The sequence below is a fragment of the Varroa destructor genome, unplaced genomic scaffold (genome assembly GCF_002443255.2).
Source record: "Varroa destructor unplaced genomic scaffold, Vdes_3.0 BEIS01000002.1, whole genome shotgun sequence".
Taxonomy (NCBI): domain Eukaryota; kingdom Metazoa; phylum Arthropoda; class Arachnida; order Mesostigmata; family Varroidae; genus Varroa; species Varroa destructor.
In genome coordinates, this window is record NW_019211455.1 from 51,143,861 (window position 1) to 51,166,681 (window position 22,821).

Genomic DNA, 22,821 nt, shown 5'->3' on the forward strand with positions numbered 1-22,821 from the left:
CCTCTTCTATCTGCAACTTAATTGATTAATTATGACGACATACATAGACCCTAGTAGGCTCATGTTCTAGCGAACGGAACAAGTAGATGCTTTTATTATATTGTAACAGTATCATAATGGAAAAGGCAATATATATATATATATATTTAGTAGTAACTACGTTACATATATATGCGATTACAAGCATCTGTCTCCAAGGTATGCAGCCATACCTTGAATGTCTAGCTCTTTTCTTGTGAAACAAACGGAAAACTACGAAGAAATATTTGTTTTATTTATGTGTGTATGTACCAGGTGTTGCAGCATTGTAAGGACAGTACTTACAAAAAACACTTTATCGGCTGGCAACATCCTTATATATATCTAGTTGTCCGCGGCCGAGGAAACTGGTATTTGTTATTATTGTCGAAATTTAATGGTCGATTGGTTGTTTTCACGCTATTATGAACGCAATCCATGAGTTTGTAAAGACTGCCCAATTACAGTAGTAAGTGTTGTTGCTGCGCAATAACAAAAGCCATACATTTACTAAAACTGAAAAAAAAAACGGCTGAGAATAGGATAAGGCACTTTTGTGCATTCTACACAGATAACGGAAATACGGACTATAGGCCGAGCTCGTCCTGGATCCTAGTTGCTGATATCTAGCGCCACCTAATTCAATAATAATGTACCTCACACGACACACAATATTCGATGCGTGTAGGCAACGAGGGTTTCATGCAGCTGAAACGGTCCGGTTTACGCCCGCAGTTATTGCGCTACAGGTGGTGCAGATCTTCCGGCCGATAGTGTTGCTTCCCAGATCTAGAAAACGTTCGATGGCTATCGGAAATTTCTCAACGTCAACAATTCTCGACGCAAAACTTGTTATTGCTACTGTTCTACAATTGGCATTGGCCGGATAGATAAATAAGATATCAACTAAATTTTACTATGTTCAATTGTAGTTCTTGTTTTTTTTGCTTCTTTATTTTTTTTTTTTTTGGCCGACTGTTGCGTTATTCCACGCCAAAAATAGATAGTTGAAATATTGCGAAAACTTTTGAGAGAAAGCTGATCGAAAACATCGTACATCACATAATGGCCCAAAATAGAGACTTAAAGCTGCCCCCAAACGGTGCTAAAACTTGTAAATCCTCAGATCTAATTGTTCCCATCGGTTATTTAACAGTTTTCTTTCCAGTTGCGCATAACGGCATCGACTTTACAAACGTGTTAACACAGACAAAGCTTACGACAAGGGACGAAATGCGGATTCGGAAAATTCATCTCCCGCGAGAAGGGTGAAAAAAGAAATACGTTATGGGAACACTGTGAACGTGAAGCCTAACGTATCGCCGCAATCAAGATCGCGCACGGTCATAGGTACGCTGAAAAAGCGTTTGACAACACGTTAGCACATCCTAACGTCTCGACGGGACCAGCCAAATGTGCAAATGCTATAGATATTCTTTTAGTCATATGGGAAAATTCTGTATATATTCACGTTTCAAGCTTCGCTTACCATTGTGAAACGGAAACGTCACACCTTCCTGGTTATGTTATATACCTGAATACGTTAAAAGTACTAGGAGCAGCGCAAGATTCTGTTGCTTGAAACCTACTCACGTCCTCGTCTCGACGAAATACAGCGGGATGCTTTAGCATGCATGATCTTATGTTAAACAACAAATTTGATGGGCGTTGGCTTCTTGAGCATTACTTTTTTGGCAGTCGTACCGGCGGCGATTTCTGGTTTGCATGATCTTGAAATGACTATGATATGTCCAGTGACACAGCCCTGCTGTCTGACAAGATTCCCATTTGTCGTATGTAGCCAGCGCATACGGATGTCATTTTATAACAGCAAAAGAAAAGCGTCTAGGACTACAAGACTGGCAGTTTGGCGAAGTAACTCCTGACGCTAGCAGGCAATCCTTCTTATTTAAACAAATACCGATTTCCATACAAGCACATATATGGCCTATTTTACTGCCGAGCAGGCGAACCCTCCGAAGCATTCTTGATCACACTTTATATTTACGCCCCACATGTTAGTTTTTAAGTGCAACTTTTTTTTACTACGTTCACCTTTTGCCACAGAATTTTTACGTCAGGGGATCAAGTAATATCAATTATATTGTACCCATTGTGTCGTACATTAAGTTATAGCCTTGGATGCCGACTGTGATTTTACGTTGGGCGAAAAGTTTATGCGGGTGCTCCGTGGTATATTGAAACAATATGAATACATCGCCTGATAGGGGCATTATACGTATGAATAATTAGCTACGGCCAGACAGCAACCGTCTGTACAGAACAAATGTTCGTCTATGTCTGGCCACGATGAGGTTTGTTCTTCATGCATCAAATCGAAGGCATCAGCGAAGGTCGCTGGCGCAGCGCAAAATAAATACTGTATAGCGTTACGTGATTAGTGAATACTAAGCTCGATTTTATTAAGACAGCAAGAAAGGTATCGTTCGGCCAATAGGCGGCCGCACCGATTGTGTGTACCCGATCGCACAAGTTACAGAAACTTGTAATATAATAACAAAAAGAATAATGGGCTTCAATTACTTCGCTGCGACGACGGTCGCAATGGCAGCCCTGCTGGTTATTATTCGATGGTCTTCGATTGTTATGCGTCCCATGTTTCACTCCTGCGTGTATGTATGTGTAGCGCCGTATAAAACAACAACGGCATGATCTCAACGACGCCTACAACGAAACCCATTGTGAGCAGAGCTAGCCGGCCAGTTAATCGGCACAGCATGAGTTGTCGTCTGCTCACTTCTTCGTTATTCGATTGCGGCTGAGTTGTCCGCTCGAGTGCTGCCGGTATCGGCCTAGTAAACATTGGCTTTTGTTTATGCTGTACATATAGCCAGGGTCCCTCAGAAGAGAATTCCGTCTGCTGGATTTTACCTCATCCATTACAAAACTGGATACCTCAAATTAGAACTCAACGTTAATGGAGAGGGAGGATGTGTGTGTTTGGGGGTCTGGGGAGAGGGGCAATAAAAAATGCAGCAGCGATTGCTTTGCCCCTTTTTTTGGCCGGGGTGGGTGGGTGGGTGGGTGTGTGTTTGTGACGCTGTTGTTTCTTTATGAAAATGAAAGTTGTTTAGAACGAATCACACAGAGAAAAAGTCGTGATATGGAGACATTTAAAACAACTATTTTTTGGTTTACGATTAGCTTTTGCGCTATCAATTTGGAGGAACATCATCACTTTTAGATAAACGGAATAGAAAGGATCACTTTATTACGTCCGTTCTTCTGGGAAACACTGGCCTATGCCGAAACAGATCGTAGAACACAACTGCGTTACGTGACGAAGCGAAATTTATTATTACTTACCCAAAGTCAATAAGTAGCCTTTAGCTATCGTGTGAGCGTTTTTCCTTGTGATACATACAAGCATACAGGCATTTATGTGTAGCAGTTGTTCAAAAAAACAATACATTTCTTATAAAATCATCATCAAATTGCTGCAAGCTAGCGTTTATCTAATGAATAACGTTCTGCACTAATTTGTCGTTAGCAACCCGAATATCTTCTTTAGTATGCCTCTTTTTCCTTGTTCCCATCGGCTAATCTGCGTCGATTCTTTGAACCCGAACTCCGCTCAAATGTACTGCAGTGCTGATTATTCAAGGGTGTCTTCTTCATGACCTAACGGCCGCAAAAGCCTACGTAACTTTGATTGTAGCAATACTGCCGTCATAACTACTACCACACTCAGCTTTTACTTCTCAAATCGTTTTCGGTCGTTCACTTGATGTTAGCATGAAATTAATGTAGTATTCTGTCCATCACGAACCGGACCCCTGCCCTGCCTCCACGCCCTCACCTCAGCTCCAGCAATTCGGCTCTGGTAATGATCTTGCTTAACGTCAATGTCCAGTAACAACAGACACGATACTTGTTCGACTACGATATATCCATCCGCCCTCAAGTAAGCAATAAACAAAGCAGCCCATTGCAAAAATTCGCGGTTGTTGCTTAGTCCCCGCTATGACTCTCCAAACAAACTATGCCACCATTTCTTCCCTTAAGCAGCTAGTCAGCCAACCAGCGTTGAAGAAAAAAACTAAGAAAAATTGCTACGTTCTAACAGCAGCAGCAGCAGTGGACCGGCAGACTCGCTGCCGCCTTCTCATGGTCCTCGTCGTCTTCGGCCCTGTCCGTGTAAAGGCCTTCTCTTGGTAGCTTCAGTAAAACGAGGCCTGTTCGTCGGTCCACTGTTCCATGCTGACGATACTCGCAGCTGGTTTGCGGTGGCGGACTGGAAACGATATCTCTCGATTAGATTTGCCTGGTTTGGGTTGCTGGATAGCCGCTCGACTACCCGTCATAACCAAATGTTGGTATTTCTTATAGTGATTTTTTCCTGTTTCTTTTGCGTCTTCTTCCCCCAGTTGTGGCTTCTTTTTCTACCACTAAAGACAAGTTGTAATAAACGTAATATGAACGTGTTGCACAATTTTCTGGCCGCTTATCTTCCTGTTCAGAATCTTTCAAGTAAAACAGTCACAATTGCGATGATAATGCCTACAGTTTTCGCGACGCTTGGTTATCACTCCGTCGGTAGTCCATCTCCTGCAAAAGCTTTCGAAGGTCATATGTCATTTGATTATATATATATATATGTTAAGACTTGATTTTCAGCATAAGTCCTATCAACTAGCAAGCATCCGATCTTGAGCTTCTATTAGTAAATTTCCAGTGCGTGCGGTATCGGCAACACTATGATACAGGATAAACTGTGGGGTACCGAAACGTGTGTCCGAAATGCGTGATTTCTACGAGAATAACCATTTCTCGTTTTACACTACGTCAGCCAACATTGTGTCATAGACGCGACATGACGCGCCTCTTAAATTTCCCTACTTTCATTTACGTTACTGATAGAACCGAAGTAACTAAAAAAAGGTACCCGTATCGCTGCGGGTACTAGGCCTCGAGTGCAAGCGGTACTCGGTACAATTTTGCCACTGCGATATAACCGTGTAGACGTTATCGCAGTGGCAGAATTGCATGTACTCGTGCATCTCGATTTCGTACGATGATTTCGTAGGCTTCACGCAGATGAACCTATGGCAAATCAATATTGGGGTTCTTAGTCTGGGACATTTTTAAAAAATGACAACTATGTGCAATCTCAAAGGCGCAAAGCCGTAGCATTTGCCGGTTTTTCTAAGTATAATTGAAATTATGTGATAACAATTATTGAAACAAACAATTTAATTATGAAAACATCTAGCCGTTACTCGTTAGTGGTCGACCCCTTTCATGCCATCCATAGGCCAAGCGTCCCTTGACAGCACCGTTACAAGCAGCGAAAAGTCGCTTTCATTAGCTGAAGGGTTACCAACTCTCGCTTGCACTCTGCTGTCGTTTGTCTCTATTTTGAGGGTCGTCTGATTTACAGACAAAGCCAGCGATTAAGAGACAGGCTGCGCTTTTTTCAAATGACAGAACCACTATCCTTACTTGCGTCAAACATTAACCATTCGAACGAATATAAACATCGAAGACGCTCTTGCCGTAACGTCATGTGAAGAAGCATTTTTACGTAATGGCTCCAAACAGCAATGGTCAGAGGAATGTAATTATCATTATTACTTTTTACTTGCTATTTATTGTTTTAACAATAATATAGCCTTCTTTGATTGCGATCGTCACCACAAACGCTCGATGGCATTTACCGCTGCCAACTAACTAGAAAATGCTTCTTTGAGTTTCCGCACAATTCGGTTAGGACTAGCGGCAGACGCGAGGCCTTTACGAGACATGAGGAGCCCTAGCCAGCGGAACCATCAGTGTTGAACTGTGGTCCACCGAAGGCAGACATATAAATAGTTCGGATAGTGAAACCACTAAATTTTACTACATTTCTAATTTAAATGAAAAGCTAATTGACGTTTTACATATAGCAATTTTACTGTATCCGGCCGCTTATCGAATATATACTTTGGAGCACGAAAAATATTTAAGTATGATTCCTTTCCTTCCACAAAGATAGTTACTTATTTTTCTCTTTATTGGCTTAAAAGATAGAACATATGCACGTGTGTGTTTGTGCGTGTGCGTGCGTGCATGCGTGCGTGCGTTCTTAAAGAAAACACCTATTGTATTAGTAAAAGTAAAGCAAGCCCGATTTCATACAAGGACAATTGATTTTGAGTACCTCCAGTTTGTAGTGCAGCTTCGAAAGGCGTATAGTTTTATGGATGCGGCACCTCGTACTAAATAGTGCGGAAACGTAATGCACGTGTCTCGAGGTCAGTCTTACGCATGTTGTGTATCAGCCATCAATGATAGAAGTGTTCGATCTCATTATGTTTGTTTGGCAATTCACTGCTAGCTCCGTTTCACTTAATTGCAATTAAATAAAGTAGTCGTTAATGTATTACTCGTTCCTCCGCCAATACAGCCAGGGTAGCGTTGGGAGACCGCCGACTGTCATCGGCTGACACGTTTTCTGATGATGTTTTTCGCGCTTTTGACAGGCGGTGCCCCGCAAGCAGCTACACGGCCGTCGGTTGTAGCAGTGCTTGCGAAGACGCCGTATCAGCGCGTTGGCTGAGACAGTCGTCATGCAGACATTTCCGGTGACAGCCGTAGGCAAAAAGACGCTTTCTAGGAGTGTTATCTTGGAAACACCCGGTAGCTTCATCGCGCGATCTGCATATTCGTCTATTCATCTCCACTGTAAACAATCGCCTTACGAAAAAGACCAAACCTGTTTTTCCCTCTATATCGAGTCTCTACCGTAAGACTACTGGAACTAATATATTAACTTCTCGACCTTCTTACCTAACCGCGGCCCACAAGCAATCAGTCAATCAATTGCACGCTAATCAACGTGAAACTCAGCGGGCACGGTAAAAGCCTCGTTTTCTATTACATATCACCATCATCGGCACCATGATCAGCAGCAGTAGCGTTAGTCGCTGAAGAGATCAAAGAGCTTCTGTGACGGCACAGCTGCCATTGCCCGGAAATCAGACCGACAGGCAGAACGTAGAATCCCAAGGGAACCGAAGAAACAGGCAGACGAAATGCACCGCGGCCTCTTACGCTGCGGCTCAATGTGGACCCACAGCGATGGTGAACTCGCACTATGTGTCAGATCTTGAAGTGGCAGAAAATATGATATGTTTAAGGCTAGAAGCCATGGTAATAATCAGTCTGATTTATATGTGTATACACAATCGGGGTGTAAAGCAAAAGGGGGTTGAGGAACAGAAATTCTTATTTTACCCAGCTTCATGATGGCAGACCTCTGAGGAAGGCGTTACTCAAAGCTGTCATAATCGAAAAGCCGCCAAGAACAAAATCGAAGTTAAGGTAAAATTTTCAATCTACCATCTACCGCATTCATAGCGTAGATGTTTTGCAAGAGGCATCGTCTAGTTTACCGACTGACCGGCAATATGATGTGTACAAAAAGTAATCGACAAGCGTTCAGTCTTCGAGAAATTGTAATATTCATCGGCCCGATATCTTCTGAATCGGCGTTCTACTGCATTTAACTATTTAAATCAGAAGGCTGATTTCTGATGTGGGCCATCCTGTTTAAATCATTCTGCAAAACGTAATTTGTCAAATGCTACGATACTCTTGAAACCTGCTGGGTCACAGAACCTATTCAGCTACTGTAGCAAAAACACACCAAAAAACGGATTAATTTTTATTTTCACACAAAAGTAAGAAGCGTAGATTAATTTACTAATTGGCTTACATCTGTTACTTGCAGATAGCTAAATGTATAGAACGCGATCATGTCTCTGTGTGTAGTTGATTTCTCCGCTACTGCCTCGGTCACAGAGTTTACATTGCATCCCAGTTTGCTTCGTTTCCCTCAGCTTCTCTCTCACGCCTACCCGTTCCTCTGCCGATGCCTGTTTCTTGACCTACTGAGGTGTCCAGGCTTTTGTATAATCCCATAATATCAGCTCTGCCGCCGCAGTGTTTCAGAAAGGAATATCGTACCATGTTTTTTTTTTCTCTCTACTTGATGTTTCGTACGGTTCAAGCTCTATACGGTCTAGCTTAAGTATCCGCGAGATATTATATATCGCGTTTGTCTCTGCTGCTGGCTGGTATCGCTTGCGTTTCCGACTTTGCCAGTAGCGGCTTGTATTTTGCTACGTATCCCGTTACCGACTACAGGCCAGTTAGTCCTGAATGAAAAGCCGCACGAAAAAGTGCGTCCCGTTTACTCGCAGGTTTTAATACTTTTCTTAGCGTTCACTTTGATGAAATTTACAATGTGACAGATGTGATGTCTTTCGTCGTATCATCGCAGCCGATGCGTGAGTCGTCACAAGGCCTACTGTTTCGTTCGTTACGGAAGTGCATCCAATCTTAATTGAGTTTGGCTTTTTCATCTTGCAGAGGAAAATGGCGTCAACGTTTGTGACCACTGTGGCTGCAGTAAAATGTAGGCTAGTCACATATGTTAATGTGGCGGATCATATACAATTGCTAAGATTGGGTTCTGTAGCGTTTGTAAGATGCGTCTATCATTGAAATCTCCATTGAGATCTACAAGTAGAATAAAGAGATGGTCTTTGTTTTCGGAACGTTCGACGTTAGAACGCACCGCAGGGTCGCCTGCGCAGAGGTACATGTACATCATTTCTGACGTATCTTTTTTGTCCGGTGGCCATTGATCTGCGCCCTATTTTTTGGATTGGGTCGTACCGAAAATTTGACAGCGCGCCCCTCTCTCAATGATACATTCAATATCATTGGGTTAAATGGCCTTCAATAGAACATGCTAGAGTCTAGTCGGCGTATATTCATAGATACGTGTATTCTGCGCTTGTCAGCAACCCAAACATATTCTTACGTTCGCGCAGCGGCTACTGTTAAAACACTGCTCTCTCCCTATATATGTATGTGGATGCGCTAGGGCAGAGCTATATGTACTTTTGTTGTTAAAATTGTCAATCAATAGACTCGTTTTACGCCCCAATTCGATTAATAAAAGCAGTGGGAATGATTCAATATTTATTCGCCTTGCTTTCTATTCTTCTTATTTTATTTTCCTTTCTATTTTATGTTATTTTTTGACAGATTGGGCCGTTTGAATTCTCGCCGCAGCTTCGAAGTTTTTCTTGATTGATAAGCGCTGTTGTTTATGACGCACACCCTTATTTCGATCTTCCTTATTTCAGTACTCAATTAATATAAGGATTGTTATTAGAATAAGCATCGGAGGTCTTGTTTATGTACATGCTCTTGTTGCTTCAGTTTGTGAGGAAAAGTAATGGAGGGCCCCTTTCTTTTGAAAGCTTGTTTACTAGCGTTCTATCTCACTTTTACGGTCACGCTAGTTTGACAACGGAGAGCAACTTTTCATAGTCTGAACTTCACTCAAAGCCAAGCCACCTCTCTATATGTAAAGTCAATGCATCACTGTTCTAGATCTGTGTGCGTATCTGCCTTCTCCTCGTTGACGACGTATTGATTGACCTTTTAAATACTAATAGCAAACTTTTTCTATATCATTGATAACTTTGACTTTATACTAAAGTTTTTTTTAACTCATCCCCATGTTCGTCCATCAAGCTCTAATGATCTGTTGTCTAAGCCAAATTAAGCTTCCGTCTAAGTCTGTGTGATTACGGGACTTTCAATGTCCAAGCGTATCTTACTATAGAAGTACGTTTCAACAAGCCGCCGATAAAGAAGTTAAATACGAGAACGCGAACGGTCGCAGCAGCTGCAAAAATACTTCTAAAACACATAACAAAATAATCGTCCCAACTTCAAACCTATTTAATTTTAAGACTCGCCCAATTCGCTTGTAACAGCCTCACCTATAATAAACTTATGGATATATCTGATCTGTTCGTACGCGTCTCAGCGTACAGAGCATGCTGGGTCTTTTGCTTAAAACCGAAAGTACCAGTTTCTTTCACACATTGAGTATATGACAAATTCGGTATATTTATCTATTTAGTATTGAAATACTCATGCCAGCATCCAAAGACGCGTCTGGTCGCGTTGTCAAGAAATCAACACGTTCAGCTACGCCGTCTGAAACTTCTTTCTATACGCGTGCAATATTACCTCTATATAGTAATGAGATCAACTTCTATATTATATACAAAAGGAGCAATTGAATCAATCAGCGGTAGTAATTCGAGTAGAATATAATGATAAATAATGTTATTTAAATACGGATTATACCTTTAGCTGGGGTTTACTTATTCAGCAAAAAACCAAGCTATTACGATTGTGTGGCAATATAACTTAGACAAGCTCGTTCACCCGCTCACCGCCTATGCCAATCAGCGCTGTAGCTCTTTCGCGGTGATTAACATCCTACCAGTCATTGACAATCCCCACTGTTAGATATCATCAACTATAATACATATCCGATCATCGATGGAGTACGGTATAATTGAACCTAAAATTGATAGATCGTTTTTCTGGCCTACCTCCAGTTCCTTTTCAGTGCTGTTGCTTCCGTGTCCTTTTTGCAGCACGCGCCTCGTAAGCCTCCCGCAATGCATCTCGTTCGTGTTATGATGTTGTTTTCCATCTCAGCACTAGGCTGGGACGACGAGGCCTGTTTCAGTTGCACATTGACTACAGGAGACCCAGAAAATTATTGATCTTCTTTGTTTGTAATTTTCAGAATCACCAATTATGACGCCAATAGAGGCAGGGCGGCAATGAATGGATGCATTCGTTTGCTATGTCTGCCCATTTGCTTCCGGTGGGTCGCCTTGCCTGACCCGCTGCGCATCGATGGCGAACTCGCATGATGCTGGTATCACCGGCAGCCGACTAACTAGCAAACCCACCCATAGAGCAATAAGTAGAGATGCTAATTCGGTGTTCATGACTGTTGATGCGTGCGTCTACGAGCTAATGCAGAAATGCCAACACTGATCATGTGTGTCAGCTATTAGGAAGCAACTATTGTCCACCGAGTACAGATAGGGCCGTTGCGATTGGATCATCCGGCATAACATAGTCGTGTCTAAATTTGTGTAACGGCCTGCGTTCGCGTGTATGCGCGTGTTTATGCGCTAGTTTATGCAGCTAGAAGCAGGAGAGTGTCGCCTCCCCCCCTTCACCTCACCACCCCAACAATAACCTGGCTACAGGAGCATCCTGATCAGCATGCAATGCTTCATAGCCGTAGGCAACGCTAAAGTTGTTGTTCACCGCTGTTGATTTCTGTTGTTGCATCTCGTTCACGTCTATAGCGAAGCGGTAAATAGATGCCCCCTGGCGTCCGGGTGACGATGAATGCCAGAGGAAGCGATAAACGGTGGGACAGTCTAATGTTGTGGAGAAAGAGGGAGTGGGGCTGCTTGGGGAGCGGACGGAAAAGGTCGATTACAAACAACAACGCTACTACTGCAGCTGCTCGCTTACCCACAACGACGCTGTCAGTGACATCCATCACGCGGGTACTACCGATTCTACCCGGGCCGAGTAGACAGCCGGCCACCATAGCTTCCAGTAGTAACTAGGATAAGAAACACAATGATTCACTTATTACACTTTATTATTATTATAGCAGCGACGAAGACAGCTTCATGATGGTTTTTCGAAAAGGAGCACCTTCGTGTGGTGTCTTCATTATCGTAGCCGCCTTTCCATCGATTCCATCGGACAACGAGATATATATGCATCGGTAACAACTTGGCGCGACAAAGCCCTCAATGAGCTGTACTTCATGTCACCGTTTATAGAATGCCGAAAGCAACATGCTCCTAGTTGGACTAGTAGTCGATGCGCCTTGCTATTTGAACATGGTTTGTATGCACTGGGGGATACGTAGATGGATATAGAGGTATGACATGTTAATATTCAAACAAACATACATATTTGAATGTATTTTTCAACTGATTGGAATTGTTACAGCGATATAACGACGGTAGACTATGAAGCCGAAGTCACCAAATGTTACCGTGCACGACTACACGAAATTCTACAAGGTGACAACAAGACCGAAGTGTAGGCTCGCTGACAACAACAGCAGACGAGCTTTTTCTACCAACAGATTTGTAGCGAAATCAATAAACACAAAGAGGTTCACGATAAACGACTAGCACTTACATATGTATTGAATTAACACCTGTACATAGCCTCTTTGATTCACGACAACGTTTACGATAGCTGCACAGGACTACATTCTAGGAGAAGAATCGTCCTTTCTCAGATTCGCAGTCTCTATCAGAACAAACAGATGACATCTGAACGCCCCTCTCCGTACTATTCCATCGCTGAGGGTTGACTGCTATTAGTGAACAGCAGCTATAGGGGCCAGGACAAACATATCCGGTACCAGACAACACGAAGATTTTGCTCATTTGTCTAGTAAAGACGGCAGATAACACAGACGACGTTGCCGTCTGCGTCAAAGGTACGGCTTGTCCACGATCAATTAAAGATCATCAAAGGGAATCAAGGATGAAGCTAGATAAAGGGAATTCTGTCACGTACATTCTCACTCGCTTTGTCTAACATCAGTTGAATGAAATATTGTATAAATATTTATCAATTTACTGCAAGACAGAGGAAACGAGCCTAGCATGGGCATATGGTACGCAAAACTTTCTTACAGCACTTCAAAATGTGTGCTTAAAAGCGTATATATATATATATATATACATATACACGTGGTTTGTATAGGTTATTTTGTCGTAGCAGCTAACACGGACGTTCAGCATGTATAGAATGGCTTCAAATCAATTTTCGTGTGCTTGCTTGTGTTACGAAGACCGCGAGAAGCTCGGTGGTACTCAAGTCAACAGCGAATTTACCGTTCGGTAAACTAGCGCGTCCAGGCAACAGTACCGCTCTAACCAGCTAGATGCCAAATGAAAGGAATTTGACTGCTTATACCGCGTATAAATTATCCTACTAACCAGGCCAGCGTGTTATCGTCGTATTATTATTACGACTACTGCCGTTGGGTAGCAGAAGGAATGCGTTTGGTCTGGCCATGCCAACAACTCAGAACAAGGTCGCCCGCTAGACGGCAAGGAACCTTTGCTCTGAAGACGGACTCACAGCGGTACAGTCCCTCTGACGACGGTACGATGCTACGAGCGTCTGAGTGAAAAAGAAGAAACAGAATTTTCGCCTTCTGCAACAGACAGGGCGCGAGCCAAAGAGAAGCTGTATCAAAAAAGAGAGACGCATATAGCTATGCACAAATATATGTATATATTATAGACATGGGAGAGGAACGGGTCGAGGGATAAATTAGAAGAGATTCAACAACAAAGCCAAGAAATGCGTGGCACATCGAAGCGCGATGACGCCGAACGAAGAATAGTGGATACGAAGATTGAGGGTGGCAAGAAGATAGTAATGAATGGCCGGTGATGAACCGTCTCTTCGCTATGATAAATGAGTCCAACGCCGTAAGCGACAAACACTTGGCAGTCTTAAAGTGGGATGGTGCGTGTGCGTGTAGATATAGGAACTACTACAGATGTGACAGTACAACAACCGTATTATCGCCTGCAAAAAACTGGACGACAGCTTTCTTCCTTTTATTTTTGTCGTTCGCAGTTAAATCCACCATCATAAAACATCAATGAAAAAAGCAACTTGAACTACATAAACCCCTAAATTGATTACACTCGTATAGTAAAGTGAACATATTAGGTAAAGGAGAGGCAATGAAAGCCCTCCGTCCGTATATATATATATATGTAATGAGCTTGTATAAATCGTTGATTGGTCGGCCTCATCATTGGTGCCCAGGCGATACCAAATTTTGTTGAGTTTCCACGTGACCGCAATTATACGTAACTGATTGAATATCAACTAAGATCACCGCTGATATTAAAATAACGCCTTCCAATGACAGAGGTAGTGTTATTCGAAGTGCTACACACAAAAAAGCTATTTACAATTGTCTTCACCTTAGCCCATAATGCGAAGCGGTATGCAGAGGTATTTCTGCACAGCGTTATTGAAGCACATACGTAATCGTAGATGCGAACAAACTGCGTCAGTGAGCCCACCTCGTTGGCTTATTATGCAGTTTATCTGCAACCGTCTCTCCTCAGCCATATTCTCCCTCGGAGCCTCCATCGCCAAATAATAGGTGACACAATTTGCCGGCAGTGAAGCTACGGCGTCAAGGATGGATGGAAGCTTCATTACATAGGATAGCGATTGACAGTAGAGATGAGACAAGCAAAGCCTTTGGTGACGGCGACAGCGGCGGTTTCACTAATAGGCCACGTCGCTTCACTCACTTGCGAAATTGCGTACTGCGTCAGGATTTCTGGAAAGCAAGTGACAATATTCTCGTTTCGCTCGTCTGTTTCGCCATCTTTCAGCCAGCGTCTTGGAGATTTTCTGCGGATGTAAAGGAATGCAGGAGAGCACAGCGGGATCCTTGCGGCGTTCTTTTCTGTGCTTTATTCATCACGCTTCAGTTCTACGTTGAGGAGCTAATGGCGGCTAATTTTCTGAAGAGCATCTTTATTTTTTTCCTGCCGTTGTTCTTCTGTCGCGCAATACAGGATATGCCTTCCCATCAACAAATCATATCCGTGTTTCTTACTCATCAGTGGCTAATTGATATATTCACACAAAGCAAACGGAAATTTGTCGTGTAATTGATGATCGGTGGATGCCTAGGTAATATTTAAGAAACACGCAGTGCTCATCTCAATTGGCGTGAAGTAGGGATATGCTCATATGCTGCCTTCTACCCTTCACAGGATGCTCTTACGAATGTCTTAGGGCATAGTACTTACCGGCAAAAAAAACCCGGTTTGGCCGTTCGTGTCGGTATCAGCAATAACAACAGTGGACTCGCTTTTACGAGGAATAACATCACATAATTTTCAATGGAACTTTTTACATCCCAAATGGCTTCGGTAACCCTTGTAGCAGAAATGGTAAGGCTTTATTTCAACACTTTTCTAGCATCGAAATGGTCCGACAATCAGATGATTTCCGCGTCAGTTATCCTCCACTAACACTATCACTACCATAAGCATATGACCGCAAACAGAAGGCAAGTGACGGCGATCAAACGTATGCCGATTTCGCGCAGAGCGACCGCCGACTGCTAGCTTATCCCTCTCGATATCTAATCATATATGAGCAACCGCCAATATTAGAAAACTTGAAAAAACATTGTCCTTTAAGTTATACCTGGTTATTAAATGTAAATGTGAGCTGCATATGTTATGCACCCTCAGCTCGCTATTATCAGCGTCGCTAACTAGTGGCTTCCATACCTTTCTCTGCGGATGGGTCGGCCCTCCCTTTGCGGTAGTGATCCCCGACGTCCTCGTATAGGCGATACGTCGCCGAGCTCCTTGGCGCGAGAGCGGACCGTGCCCCGCTCCAGGGACATCGCTCTTCGGCGACGTTTCGAACGGCTAGAGCGCCCTTCGGCCCGACACTTTCTGTCTTTGTAATTATTATCCTTATTCTCTTTATCCTTAAGGGCATTACACAACGCACTATAATCTAGCGGCAGGTCGGGCACTGGCTCAGTGAGATGATCGCGCCAGCTACCTGACGGATGGCCTCTAGGAAACATTTCTTGAACACAGGGACGAGACACTTTCTTTCTTCGTCCACGAACGATATCCTTACTGTTATCCTTAGCGCTGCTGGTGGTCCCACCGCTACTGCCATTAATAGCGTTACTGTTATGCACGATACATGACTGTGGCGGCTCGTTGGAACAACAACAGCAGCATTGCTCACATTTGCTTCGGGTTCCGGCTGCAGGCTTAGACACGTGCGCGGCCATCTCGCGTTTCGCGCATCCACTCGAAGTACAGTTAACTGTAGATGAGCCGCTTACACAAGGATTATTGCAATTGGACCCAGGACAGTTGCTACTAGATGGGCTGGCTTGACTCTGTAACACCGCGGAGTAATGTGGCTGTGACATAATGCAGTTCTCCTGACTGACTCCGTCTGAATCAGATGAATAATCAGGCTCAGGAGTGGTATAGCCCTCAGCGGTCATCCTCTCCTTCATAACGCTGCAGGCAGACGACGCATCGATCAGCCCGAACAAAGCGCTAATCGGTTATGGTTTTCCGCAGCGATCTTCCGTAGCTATACTCCGCTTTCCTTTCGCACTTAGCAGCACGATCACAGGACTTTTCTCTCTCTCTTTCGCGCTCCTTCTCCCTCTCTTACGTTTCAAGTCTTCCCAACCCCTAATCAAATAAACACACACAACTGAACTTTGCCCAAACACCTTTTAGATGCAAGGTAATCCAATAATAATTCCTTTTCAAGCGAACCTTTCACGACCGCACTCTGATGTCCATTATTATTACAATTTCATACCACCTTCTGCCATCCGCCCGGCTGCAACGTCTCAGCAATGCTAAGCTTTACGCTTAGGACATGGAGCTGCGCGTTCGGTAACGGTCAAAAGCCAACTGAGCGCTGCATCGCAACGGTACCGTTACGGCCGGAGAGGGAAGACCTGCCGCGGATCTACTGCTGCTGGTACGCGTAGACTAAAGCTGGCTATGCGAGCGTGAACGGTAAAGCGGCAGTCCGGACGCCGCTGTGAATGCCACCTTCCACAGGTTGCATTTGCGGCTTGTCATCGGCTGTGTCGGCCGAAATGCTAACTGAAGCTGAAGCACCGATGCCATGGTTATGTCACGAAAGAGAAAGTCTTCCTTCGCGCGTCCTTGACTATTCCTGCCTCATCTTATTGGGGATGCGGCAGCGGCTGCAGGCGGCAGCGGGTCGAATAGCAGCAGGCAAAGTATGGCGCATAACAAAAAAGAGAAGACTGGGCGCAAGGCTCAGAAGGTTCCGGCGACAACGACACACAAAACATAGGTAGCATCAGGAAGTAAAAACGTCATGCGCTGAATAAATGGCCACGACGCGGTCAGGTTAAGCGTATCTATTACTATTATTATCGTTATTGTTAAAAAGGTTTAAGTAGGATTAAGTATAAAATGAAACATACATTACGAATAATGTGTCCGTAACATGTTACAGACTCTGCACAGGAACTTGGATAGCATTTCAAAAGAAAATAGTATAGCATGGCCGTGACATGCTAATGAATGTGAATTTCCGGCGACCATAAGTGTAGAGCTCTTAAATTAATACTAATATATGTCTAAGTACAGTTCCAACGAGTCTATACGAAACTTAAATAGATATAGTTCGGTGTTGCCTCTGCCCCTTTCATTCTGTGGTTTCAAATATCCCACGATAGTTATTCAAGCCCGTATAAAATTTTGGAGAAAAACTTGGTAGATGAATTTGACGTATAGGTATGTATATTTCTGCATGTTATACATAAATACGCCTATCGGCTGCATACGAAATGTTAGTCATACCGCTCGCGCCCGCAATCTGTGTACAATTACCTCTTCCATCTGTTTTCATTAACCACTCTAATCACACTTACTTTGTTACAATATCTCATTATTATTCCTCTTTATATAACGATCCCCCTTGCCTCTTCCAGCAGAGATTGGTTTTGTCACCAAAAGCACTAACAGTAGCCTCATGTCGTCGTCTCACAAAAGCAATATGATGACAGGATGCGAATTAGATGGGCGGACTGCAGATTGCCATGTTCTATATGTATGTCATGTACCTAACGGGTGCTCGCAGAGACTGCAGTTCATGCAGTCCGCTGTTACCCATGGACAAACCGGTCAGAATCTAGACAAACTGCGCAGTTCACATCAATGTAAACACCCACTACCATTGTCTTGTGTAAAATGCCAATTTCAGTTCTGGTCACGTTAGAACCCCTGCCCGCCCCCTCCCAAGTTTCTACCTCTCTGATGCTTTTATCGTCGAGATTCCTTGCGGCAGCGTCATCCCACGACAGCATCTTCAAATGATGCAACTATGCTAAATAATGCCAAAGGACACTTAGGTTCCTTCGGGCTCTTACCCCAAACCGAACGCTGTAGCAGTAGCAATGTCTTTAATACAGGGAATCGTGGATGGCGCTACTTTTTCTGCATAAACTTGCACAGCTATGCTACATGCCCCTTATACCTCTTTGAGCAACTGGGCAGTTTCTGCCATCTGAGCGTCGTCCTAATTCAAAAACTATCCATCTGCCCTACTACAAACCATCTGTCGTACTAGGATTGTCCTACCGTAGAGAATATACCAGATTGATCTACGAATGACAGTAACGCGATGCGACTCTATGATAAACAACATCTGCCTTAGCATGCCGGGTAGCGCCATTTGCGGTAAGCTTTCTGCCATTGTTACGATTGCAGTAGCAGCAACTACAGTTACGACGGATATCCAGACGGATGTGAACACGTTCAAAGACCTCTATGACAACCGGACAAGACGCAATGGCGACTTCCCTTCACCTTCTGGTAGCACCGGTGCACGTCGCTAGCGCCCGTTCGTCTTCACTTGGGTTTAGCCAGACCCATCTTGAGTTTTCCCAGGATGCAGGCGACTGCGGTCCCGTCACTCTCTCCGACTGTACTTTGCATTGTCACATTAGTGGTAATGCACAGTAACAAAATACATTCGCTTCTTTGCTAGAGAGACATCGGCTGCAAATGACTGCCGGTGGATTGAAGACGTCTGCAAAAAATACTGAATCTCACCCCCAGCTACGGCATCGTCGTGATCGTCATCATCATCATTATGACCATACCGAAATGGGTGTAGCGCTACTAATTTTGCTATGCAGGTTCTATGCTACACTGTGGCGTGCATGTGGCAAATGTGATGGCTCTAGCTGTATGATATTGGTAGCAGACCAGTTGAAATCCCAGCAGCTGTCGAAGCTGCCGTTAGAGAGGAAGCACTTACCAGCTAGGTAACTAGTACGGCATAGAACATAAAGTATGTTGAGTCCGGGATCGTTAAGGCGAGCTGCCTCTGAGCTGAGCGTCCGTTTGCTTCAAGTAAAAAGGGGCCATGTAGGAAAAACTAAGGCAGTATAGAAAGAGTACAAAGCGTCAAAAGTATTGAGCTCCACACTGGCGGACAGATAGGAAGCTAGACGAAGTATTAAGCAGAACAAGACGCAAAAAGGAGAGTCCAGTTTAAGATTCTTTAGGAAGGTGCATTACGTTGCGTTCGCCTAGACCGACGAATAGACCACTCGACGGCTCTATAAGCAGTCGTAAGCGGAGTGCGGCCAGTCTGAGCGTCGAAGCATCAAAATCGCTTAATAGGATATCGTCAGCACGCTCTGAGGGCAGAAAACAATGCGGACGTAAAATGATTTTTAGAAGTTTTTTACGTCAGTCATCTGATACACTTTCAGGTTCGTGCCCGAGTGCAACATCTGACTCTGCCGGTTAAAGATGCATTATTTTGTTCAGCGATTTACCGAAAAATGGCGTGAACTCTGAACTTTTTGGTCTTTTGGGATAAACAGTCCAGCCGACGTAAGAGCGCGATTAGTTAGACACAAACAAAGAGCACCGCGTTTAGGAAAAAGTTCAAGTATAGATGCCCAGCAACGTGCAGTCTAAGTTCATTCATCATCTTTCCGTCGTTTACGTTTTAAAGTTATGTTTTAAAAAACGCATAAATCTATTTCATAAATCTAAACTGTGATCTAACCTCATTTTGAATTACCCTGTTTTTTTGGGTACTCGAAGACAAAAATGAATACGCTGATCACAATGAGTCACCCCCCATCCCGCCCAGACAGAGACATATTCTTTGCAAAGTTATAGCACCACGCCATCTTCTCAAACACGTTCAAAATCTCTGATCATATATTTTGATGATGCATTTACAACATAGTGAGTCTTTAATATGATAGTGGACCGAAATTCAGTCGAACCGGGCGGTCTTCTTGTTCTTCGTTTGCCCCCTTTCCTTGCGCTCCAGCTTATTTTATTAAGTGCAGCGAACGCAAATTAAGAAATAGTGAATGCTCTAATCGCCCGCTAGAAATAACATTTAGCCCTATAAAGCCGAAAGTTATTTTCCATTCGGTCAGGAGCCGTCAGTTGTCCTGCGAAGCAACAGGCCCCTTCTCCAACATCCTTTCTGCCCATCGCACGGTTGTTGCGATGTTTTGTTGAGCTGTATTATGTGGTGAGTGACTCTTTGAGCGCGACTGGGCATCGGCGCGTTATGCTATTCTTATCGATAGCAAGCGAGAGGGGAAGTTGAGGGCGAGACATAAAAAAACCCTTTGAAAAGCCCCCAACTAAATAAAACTTCCAATAATAAAAAAAGTCTTGTTTCGTCCCGGATCACATGAATTTGCTCTCACTACTCCAAAGATGCCTCAACCCTCGTCAAACAGCAAACCTCAAGTGGCTGCCGTTCCGTCAGGTCAAAGAGAAACACTGGCACTTTAGGACGTCAGCCAGCCCCCACTCGTGTCCTCACTACGCTCCACAGTATGGAAAACGTCGACTGCTATCACATCTAGGATCGCGTGATGTGAGGTGAAGCAACTGCGATGCAGGCCCGCAATGTTTGATGAGGCCAAAAAGATTGATGCATTTCACTTGGGAACATTCCTCTTTTGGTTATACCTTCAGAACTGTGGAGATGGCGGGGTCAGGACTCAGGCTGACTGTACGCGAATGTCGGCAACCTCATTGAGCTAGAGGAGCATAGGAAGGATTACGATAGGCAAACTGCTCGCTTAGCAGCGCGTGCAAGACTGGATGCCCATCAAAGGCGGGCCGTCAATCAGTCCTGCCATAGAGGCATGGTCCCGATGAGAAATCAGCGGGCAACAACTGTGACGGGCTTGACTGGGCCCGCAGGCCGATGGAACCTCCAAACTCCAACGGCAAACATAGCCGAAGCCATCGGACGAACGCGGTATAGCGTGGGTGGGAATGGATGAAGACGAAGAAGTAGTAAGTTGGACCAAATGGTTGAAGTTAAGAAGTATGTCAAACAGCAATAAGCAAATGCTTTCTCACAGTAGCCTGCAAACGAGTAACAGTAGTTCAGGCAAAACAATTGAATATGATTTACCCACCAACTGGCGTTAGTTGATAGAAATGCATGTGGTATACTCCAATAGAAGTGTTTGTCAGGACATACTTGTGATTCGCATTACGTAGATCCGAATTATTTTCGGAGCTGGTGAGACGAAGAAGGAAAAATTGGCTCAACTAAGGCTTCGTCTACGAACCCTGCGGGTTTTTTTCTCATGGGTTAGTTGTGTATTGAAGAGATTTTCGAAATAGTCGAAAGGCCTAGCATTTTTCGCGGCATTTACGTAAGAGATTATTTCTCTCCGAAAAGATGTCTTTTTGAAACTTTCTTAGCAATGTGAGTATAATACCTACTCAACTTTTTTGCAGATATTGATTGCTTCCCTCGGAAACGTTGTGAAGAAGTAGATTAAACATAGATAAAAGTCTACGTTGGCTATATACAGTATCTAAAATGGTTGAAGAGAAGCTTCTTTACGTGACATCTTATCTTGTCTGCATTTGCAATTATGTAACTTGATGTAAACCTGACGATGTGGGCTATCTCCCATTACAACGGATAAGTTATAGATGAATTGATTCGCATCAGACGCATGTACGCCAAGCGATAATCTCTGCCGTTTTCTGCCCCATCGGCGTTTGCCGCTTGCCAAAACTAGAATAACAACGGCCTTCGTTATTGTGGAATACGACAATGGCGATAGTGAACGTAGTAGCCTTATATCTTCACGCCCTCTGTCGCGAGGTCACGCCTTCACGATATTTTCCATCATCGCCCACAGTCCTATTTTTATAATAGGTACTTTCGTTATACAGTTGGACGACGTTAGATGGCACCACAGTTTGGGTCTAGCACGATTTAGTCGTGACTAGTTTATTGGCACTTCATTATCGCTCATTACGTCACACTGGCTTTAAATGCTTCGATAGCAAATCGAGGATTCATCTCAGGCATAAATTTCTTAGCGGAAGGCCCGTCTGTTCAGTGGAAAGCCGCTTATAATTCAATAGAGTACGACTTGCTGACCCGGGTGAATTGCGAAGCCCATTCTGCAGACCCGACAAGTGCCGCGTGCTGAGTCATATTGACCCGATTAGTCCCCTGTTCCGTCAAGCCGTCTGCTTTAGCTTAATGGTTAGAATTATAACGGCGTATTTCTAAAGACGCCGTCGAGTTATGACGGCTTCTATTTTTCCATAAGCTACATCTCGTATACCTTTTACTGAGCTCCATCTTCCAACGGATACGATGCGCTTGGCAATATCGTATTTACACGTTATTAGTCGCGGCGCACGGCTGCAGGCTCTCGTTTGCGCTAGACGACATATCACATCGGCAATATCTGACATATACTATAAACCACAGTGGTTGTAAGCGCAATGTTTATTACTTATAGTAGTATTGGGCAGTAACGCATGCCGATCGTTGCGTAGCTGGATCTCTTTGTCTTGTTTGTGTGCTAGCATTGCTACTACCATAAACACTAACGACCGAAGAAGATCTGCTGTTTACTTTTCAGGACACGAACGCGCACTGACAATTCAAAGCTGGAGCTCGACTACGTTTGCAAGACGGGATCAGGCCATGTCGACCGGGGCGTATTGCCAACAAGAATGTTTTGTCGTGTGCAATTTTCTCAGTGACGGAATAGATTGTCACAGATAGAGAACTCGCCAGCTGTGTTTTATCTGTGAAATTCTGATTTAGATATTTGCCTCTATAATGAGCTCTGTAGAAATATATTTGACTACAAAGGAATCCGACGATTTATCATTAATGAAGGAAGAATATTAGTTAGAGCCGATGGAGTGATGATCGAAACGGTAGAAAACGGTTGCCGTAAGCATCCTACAGCTGCTAAGAATGATTGGATTATGTACGCGACTGGCCGCTTACCTAAAAGTGAGACACATG

At 43.8% G+C, this 22,821-nt stretch overlaps 2 protein-coding genes across 5 annotated transcripts in view; both read right to left on the reverse strand.

Annotated features, from left to right (window-relative positions):
- The window catches only part of LOC147757965 (uncharacterized), a 131,691-nt gene extending 115,278 nt beyond the window's left edge, over positions 1-16,413 (reverse strand). For 2 of the 4 annotated variants that reach the window (XM_086981862.1, XM_086981863.1), the window contains exon 1: positions 15,237-16,413. In XM_086981862.1, the coding sequence (XP_086837988.1) occupies positions 15,237-15,994 (758 nt within the window). In that variant the 5' untranslated portion in view covers positions 15,995-16,413. Of the gene's footprint in view, positions 1-10,445; positions 13,702-15,236 lie in introns of those variants that run through there. The other 2 variants (XR_015322421.1, XR_015322419.1) reach the window with 2 other exon arrangements.
- siz (Brefeldin-resistant Arf-GEF family protein schizo) overlaps positions 1-22,821 on the reverse strand; it is a gene marked incomplete in the record, with an annotated part of 514,736 nt that overhangs the window by 344,530 nt on the left and 147,385 nt on the right.